The sequence below is a fragment of the Blennius ocellaris genome, assembly GCF_963422515.1.
Source record: "Blennius ocellaris genome assembly, chromosome: 8".
Taxonomy (NCBI): Eukaryota; Metazoa; Chordata; class Actinopteri; order Blenniiformes; family Blenniidae; genus Blennius; species Blennius ocellaris.
The window spans coordinates 29943691-29952095 of record NC_137657.1 but is presented as its reverse complement, the minus strand read 5'-3'; the positions used below and the strand labels follow the sequence as shown (position 1 = coordinate 29952095).

The 8405-nt window shown below is 42.3% G+C and overlaps 1 protein-coding gene across 1 annotated transcript in view; it reads right to left on the bottom strand.

Annotated features, from left to right (window-relative positions):
- Positions 1 to 8405, bottom strand: part of dyrk1b (dual-specificity tyrosine-(Y)-phosphorylation regulated kinase 1B) — a gene marked incomplete at its 3' end in the record, with an annotated part of 28502 nt that overhangs the window by 424 nt on the left and 19673 nt on the right. The window contains 5 exon segments of the mRNA XM_080500607.1: positions 1 to 380; positions 383 to 514; positions 5147 to 5250; positions 7482 to 7664; positions 7736 to 7856. Coding sequence (XP_080356733.1) covers positions 1 to 380; positions 383 to 514; positions 5147 to 5250; positions 7482 to 7664; positions 7736 to 7856 — 920 coding nt within the window.

Genomic DNA, 8405 nt, shown 5'->3' with positions numbered 1-8405 from the left:
GAGTTGGCCGGCCCCTCGTCTGAGTCCGGCCGCCCCCGGCCCCCCCCGCCGGGGTTATTGTTGTTGGAGGCGGGGTAGTAGTCCTCGGGGGGCGGGGCCTGCGGCCCCGGGGCGGTGGGGGCCGTCCGAGTCCGGAAGGCGGACAGGCCGAGGGGCAGGGCGAGGGGGAGGGACGCCGAGCCGAACTGGGAGGCCTCCATGGAAGACACCGCCCCCAGGTGGTGCAGCCCCAGGGACACGCCCACATCCATGCTGTCACTCATCTGGGGGGAGGAGCCCTGCTGCCCCCCCCCACCGCCGATACCTGTCTGTCCACTCTGCCTCAGGCCACGCCCCCCGTTCCCGTGGTGTGAGTAGGTGGGGGTGGGGGTGGTGGGGGGGGGTCCAGGAAGTGGCGCTGGTGCTGCTGGGAGGCCGCCGGCTTGTGGAGCAGCAACTGGGTGTATGCTGGGTCCTGACCCCCACCTCCACCTTCACTGCCAGGCCACATCCTCATCTGCTGCTGGGAGGGAGCCTGGGGGGAGGGGGGGGGCACTGATCAGTGACACATGCACTGGGGGGGTCCTGCTGCCACTCTGGACCTCCAACACCCACTAACCCTCATTAATACTTCATTATGTTGCTGAAATTCTCTTTGTATCCACAAACACAACTGATTGAGCCTGAAGAGATTATTATTATTATTACTATTCATATTATTATTACTATTATTATATTACTATTCATATTATTACTACTATTATTATTATTACTATTCATATTATTATTACTATTATTATTATTACTATTCATATTATTATTACTATTATTATTATTATTACTATTATTATTATTACTATTCATATTATTATTACTATTATTATTATTACTATTATTATTATTATTACTATTATTATTATTACTATTCATATTATTATTACTACTATTCATATTATTATTACTATTCATATTATTATTACTATTATTATTATTACTATTCATATTATTATTACTACTATTCATATTATTATTACTATTCATATTATTATTACTATTATTATTACTACTATTCATATTATTATTACTACTATTCATATTATTATTACTATTATTATTACTACTATTCATATTATTATTACTACTATTATTATTATTATTACTATTCATATTATTATTACTACTATTCATATTATTATTACTACTATTCATATTATTATTACTATTATTATTACTACTATTCATATTATTATTACTACTATTATTATTATTACTATTCATATTATTATTACTATTATTATTATTACTATTCATATTATTATTACTATTATTATTACTACTATTCATATTATTATTACTATTATTATTATTACTATTCATATTATTATTACTATTATTATTACTACTATTCATATTATTATTACTACTATTCATATTATTATTACTATTATTATTATTACTATTCATATTATTATTACTATTATTATTACTACTATTCACATTATTATTATTAAACGATTATTATTATTATTACTAGTATTAATATCATTATTATTATTATTATCATTATTACTATTATCATTATTACTATTGTTATTATTATGATTACTATTAATATTATTATTATAGTTATCAATATTATTGTTATTATTATCATTATGAGGTCGACTTCCTTTCGTTGATCTAATAATCCATTAACTTATTTACACTATATATCCTCCACTGAGCACAAATTCTAAAACCAGGAAAACTTTCCATTTATACTTGAAACATTGTTTTATCTCTCTTTTTTTGTATTTTTGGTTTATAATCGTTACGTGAAATAAAATAATAATATGAATGGTTTAATGAGTGTTTACAGTTTTTTATCATTTGATTTTTTCTGTATGTAATGATGATGATGATGATGATGATGATGATGATGATGATGAAGGTTCTGGGGGGTTTCGACCCCAAAGCAGAAGATTTCTAATCAATTTCTACCGATTTAGCTCTACATCGTACCGAGACCTGGAACCAATGTGTGACACGTTAGAGGAAAAGACTCTTCACTGTGGTAACGTCATGATTCACTTTATCTTCTGGTGTTGTTCCCGTGTTCTTCAAAGACCACAATCAATCCACCAATGCAATCATTCAATCAACCAATCAATCAATCCACCAATCCATCCATCCATGCCATCCAGTCAATCAATCCATGCCACCTCCACCAATCAATCCATCAATCAATCAATCAATCAACCAATCAATCAATCCATCAATCCATCCACCCACCCACCAATCCATCCATCCATCAATCAATCAACCAATCAATCCATCCATCAATCCATCCACCAATCCATCCATCCATCAATCCATCCATCCATCAATCCATCCATCCATCAATCAATCCAATCATCCACCCATCAATCAATCAACCAATCAATCCATCCATCAATCCATCCACCAATCCATCCATCCATCAATCCATCCATCCATCAATCAATCCATCAATCAATCCATCCATCAATCAATCAACCAATCCATCCATCCATCAATCCATCCATCCATCAATCAATCCATCAATCAATCCACCCATCAATCAACCAACCAATCAATCCATCCATCAATCAATCAACCCACCCATCAATCAACCAATCAATCAATCCATCAATCAATCAACCAACCAATCAATCCAATCAATCCATCAATCAACCAACCAATCAATCAATCAATCCATCAATCAATCAACCAACCAATCAATCAATCAATCCATCAATCAACCAACCAATCAATCAATCAATCCATCAAATCAATCAACCAACCAACCAATCAATCAATCCACCCCACCACCCACCCACTGACTTCCTGTTGTCAGTGAGTGACTTCCTGTTGTCAATAACTTCCTGATGTCAGTGACTTCCTGTTGTCAGTGACTTCCTGTTGTCAATAACTTCCTGATGTCAGTGACTTCCTGTTGTCAGTGACTTCCTGTTGTCAGTGACTTCCTGTTTGTCAATAACTTCCTGTTGTCAATAACTTCCTGTTGTCAGTGACTTCCTGTTGTCAGTGACTTCCTGTTGTCAGTGACTTCCTGTTGTCAATAACTTCCTGATGTCAGTGACTTCCTGTTGTCAGTGACTTCCTGTTGTCAGTGACTTCCTGTTGTCAATAACTTCCTGTTGTCAATAACTTCCTGTTGTCAGTGACTTCCTGTTGTCAGTGACTTCCTGTTGTCAATAACTTCCTGTTGTCAATAACTTCCTGTTGTCAGTGACTTCCTGTTGTCAATAACTTCCTGTTGTCAATAACTTCCTGTTGTCAGTGACTTCCTGTTGTCAGTGACTTCCTGTTGTCAGTGACTTCCTGTTGTCAGTGACTTCCTGTTGTCAATAACTTCTGATGTCAGTGACTTCCTGTTGTCAATAACTTCCTGATGTCAGTGACTTCCTGTTGTCAATAACTTCCTGTTGTCAGTGACTTCCTGTTGTCAATAACTTCCTGTTGTCAATAACTTCCTGTTGTCAATAACTTCCTGTTGTCAGTGACTTCCTGTTGTCAATAACTTCCTGTTGTCAATAACTTCCCTGTTGTCAGTGACTTCCTGTTGTCAGTGACTTCCTGTTGTCAGTGACTTCCTGTTGTCAATAACTTCCTGTTGTCAATGACTTCCTGTTGTCAGTGACTTCCTGTTGTCAGTGACTTCCTGTTGTCAGTGACTTCCTGTTGTCAATAACTTCCTGTTGTCAATAACTTCCTGTTGTCAGTGACTTCCTGTTGTCAGTGACTTCCTGTTGTCAATAACTTCCTGTTGTCAATAACTTCCTGTTGTCAATAACTTCCTGTTGTCAATAACTTCCTGTTGTCAATAACTTCCTGTTGTCAATAACTTCCTCAATAACTTCCTGTTGTCAGTGACTTCCTGTTGTCAATAACTTCCTGTTGTCAATAACTTCCTGTTGTCAATAACTTCCTGTTGTCAGTGACTTCCTGTTGTCAGTGACTTCCTGTTGTCAGTGACTTCCTGTTGTCAGTGACTTCCTGTTGTCAATTAACTTCCTGATGTCAGTGACTTCCTGTTGTCAATAACTTCCTGATGTCAGTGACTTCCTGTTGTCAATTCACCTTCCTGTTGTCAATAACTTCCTGTTGTCAATGACTTCCTGTTGTCAGTGACTTCCTGTTGTCAGTGACTTCCTGTTGTCAATAACTTCTGTTGTCAATGACTTCCTGTTGTCAGTGACTTCCTGTTGTCAGTGGACTTCCTGTTGTCAATAACTTCCTGTTGTCAATACTTCCTGTTGTCAGTGACTTCCTGTTGTCAGTGACTTCCTGTTGTCAATAACTTCCTGTTGTCAATAACTTCCTGTTGTCAGTGACTTCCTGTTGTCAATAACTTCCTGTTGTCAATAACTTCCTGTTGTCAATAACTTCCTGTTGTCAGTGACTTCCTGTTGTCAATGACTTCCTGTTGTCAGTGACTTCCTGTTGTCAGTGACTTCCTGTTGTCCATAACTTCCTGTTGTCAATAACTTCCTGATGTCAATAACTTCCTGTTGATTAGAATGAGGACTGTGAGAGGAGATGAAGAGGAGGAGGAGGAGGAAGAGGAGGATGAGGAAGAGGAGGAGGAGGAGGAGGAGGAGGGAAGAGGAGGATGAGGAGGAGGAGGATGAGAGGAGGAGGAGGAGGATGAAGAGGAGGGAGGAGGAGGAGGAGGAGGAAGAGGAGGATGAAGAGGAGGAGGAGGAGGAAGAGGAGGATGAAGAGGAGGAAGAGGAGGAGGAAGAGCAGGAGGATGAAAGAGGAGGAGGAGGAGGAGGAGGAAGAGGAAGGATGAAGAGGAGGATGAAGAGGAGGAAGAGGAGGGAGGATGAGGAGGAGGATGAAGAGGAGGAGGAGGAGGAGGAGGAAGAGGAGGATGAAGAGGAGGAAGAGGAGGAGGATGAGGAGGAGGATGAAGAGGAGGAAGAGGAGGATGAAGAGGAGGAGGAGGAGGAGGAGGATGAGGAGGAGGATGAAGAGGAGGAGGAGGAGGAGGAAGAGGAGGAGGAAGAGGAGTATGAAGAGGAGGAAGAGGAGGAGGAAGAGGAGGAGGAGGAAGAGGAGTATGAAGAGGATGAAGAGGAGGAGGAGGAGGAGGATGAAGAGGAGGAAGAGGAGGATGAAGAGGAGGAGGAGGAGGACCCACCTGAGGACTGGTCATCTCGTAGTCAGAATGAGTCACAGCAGAGTTGTAGTAACGGTTACTGTAGCGGTAGTTACGGTTGTCATTGGAAGAACCACTGGAGCCTCCTGGAACAACAACAGCAGTTAGGGTGGAGCTGCTGGGTGGAGCTGAACAACAGTTAGTGTACTGCTGCAACACGACTGAGACACGACCTGGTCTAGAAACACGACCTGGTCTAGAAACACGACCTGGTCTAGAAACACGACCTGGTCTAGAAACACGACCTGATCTAGAAACACGACCTGGTCTAGAAACACGACCTGATCTAGAAACACGACCTGGTCTAGAAACACGACCTGATCTAGAAACACGACCTGATCTAGAAACACAACCTGATCTAGAAACACAACCTGGTCTAGAAACACGACCTGGTCTAGAAACACGACCTGATCTAGAAACACGACCTGGTCTAGAAACACGACCTGGTCTAGAAACACGACCTGATCTAGAAACACGACCTGATCTAGAAACACGACCTGATCTAGAAACACAACCTGGTCTAGAAACACGACCTGGTCTAGAAACACGACCTGATCTAGAAACACGACCTGATCTAGAAACACGACCTGATCTAGAAACACGACTCTAGACTTGAACACAACCTGATCTAGAAACACAACCTGGTCTAGAAACACGACCTGATCTAGAAACACGACCTGATCTAGAAACACGACTCTAGACTTGAACACAACCTGATCTAGAAACACGACCTGATCTAGAAACACAACCTGGTCTAGAAACACGACCTGATCTAGAAACACGACCTGATCTAGAAACACGACTCTAGACTTGAACACAACCTGATCTAGAAACACGACCTGATCTAGAAACGCAACCTGATCTAGAAACACGACTCTAACCTTGAACACAACCTGATCTAGAAACACGACCTGGTCTAGAAACACAACCTGATCTAGAAACACCTCTCTAGACTTGAACACAACCTGATCTAGAAACATAACCTGATCTAGAAACACAACCTGATCTAGAAACACGACCTGATCTAGAAACACCTCTCTAGACTTGAACACAACCTGATCTAGAAACGCGACCTGATCTAGAAACACAACCTGATCTAGAAACACGACCTGATCAAGAAACGCAACCTGATCTAGAAACACAACCTGATCTAGAAACACGACTCTAGACTTGAACACAACCTGATCTAGAAACACGACCTGATCTAGAACACAACCTGATCTAGAAACACCTCTCTAGACTTGAACACAACCTGATCTAGAAACGCAACCTGATCTAGAAACACAACTCTAGACTTGAACACGACCTGATCTAGAAACACGACCTGATCTAGAAACACGGCCTGATCTAGAAACACGACTCTAGACTTGAACACAACTTGATCTAGAAACACGACCTGATCTAGAAACACGACTCTAGACTTGAACACAACCTGATCTAGAAACACGACCTGATCTAGAAACACGACTCTAGACTTGAACACAACCTGATCTAGAAACACGACCTGATCTAGAAACGCAACCTGATCTAGAAACACGACTCTAACCTTGAACACAACCTGATCTAGAAACACGACCTGGTCTAGAAACACAACCTGATCTAGAAACACCTCTCTAGACTTGAACACAACCTGATCTAGAAACATAACCTGATCTAGAAACACAACCTGATCTAGAAACACGACCTGATCTAGAAACACCTCTCTAGACTTGAACACAACCTGATCTAGAAACGCGACCTGATCTAGAAACACAACCTGATCTAGAAACACGACCTGATCAAGAAACGCAACCTGATCTAGAAACACAACCTGATCTAGAAACACGACTCTAGACTTGAACACAACCTGATCTAGAAACACGACCTGATCTAGAACACAACCTGATCTAGAAACACCTCTCTAGACTTGAACACAACCTGATCTAGAAACGCAACCTGATCTAGAAACACAACTCTAGACTTGAACACGACCTGATCTAGAAACACGACCTGATCTAGAAACACGACCTGATCTAGAAACACGACTCTAGACTTGAACACAACTTGATCTAGAAACACGACCTGATCTAGAAACACGACTCTAGACTTGAACACAACCTGATCTAGAAACACGACCTGATCTAGAAACACGACCTGATCTAGAAACACAACCTGATCTAGAAACACAACCTGAAGAAGTCAAGTGTTCCTAACATCTGAGTGCTGAAGCTTCAGTAAAGAACCCTGACAGCAGAACTTGGTTCCAGACGTGACTCAGGCAGGAACCCACCAAAGGGCCTGGTGGTTCTGCGGTTCTGGAGCGGAGAGCAGACCTTACCAGAGCTGGAAACAGAACTGGTGGTGGAGGTGGAGTGCGAGTGGTCCATGGCAGGAGAGGTGGAGGTGGATGAACTGGTGTTGGTTCCTTCATCTGTGGTTTTCTTGAAAAAATTGTGCTGCAGGGCGTAAAATGGTGTGATGCGGCTTTTGGGGTCGTAGTCCAGCATGCGCAGGATCAGGTCTGGAAAGAACACAGATGGTCACGACCTGGAAGCAGCAGAACCCAGCAGACTCCAACAGAACAGGCTTCACCTTTAAACTTCAGGTAGTCACAGGGAGCGTGACCCGGCTCTCCGGCCCGGCGGCCCCCCGGACCCCCCGTCTCCACGCCCAGGATCTCATGGAGACGGCGAGTGGCTGGAGGTTTGTACTCCTGCAGGGACGAGAAGGTGTTTCTAGAGAGAACGGATCTAGAACAGGTTTGTACTCCTGCAGGGACGAGAAGGTGTTTCTAGAGAGAACGGATCTAGAACAGGTTTGTACTCCTGCAGGGACGAGAAGGTGTTTCTAGAGAGAACGGATCTAGAACCTCTGCTGCCGTCACTCGTTACGTTTGGAGGAAGAAAAGCAACAAAACTTCCTGATGGAAGAAACTAGAAACAATGAAAAATGGCGGACGTCAACAACAACTTGGTATTTTAGCTCAGGTGGAGTCGAAACAACGGTTCTAGATTTCTTCTAGTGGTTCTTCAGTCCAGGAGGTTCTGGAACCTCATCAGGAACTGATCTCATCTGTTTACTTTGTTTTATTGTTAAATCTTTATTACTACTTTTCTATTGATCATCATCTCACTGCTATTAGTTCAACTAGAGAGGTTATTGATCATCACATTCTCCGTCACCTCCTACATTCTCCGTCACCTCCTACATTCTACGTCACCTCCCACATGCTATGTCACCTCCCACATTCTCCGTCAACTCC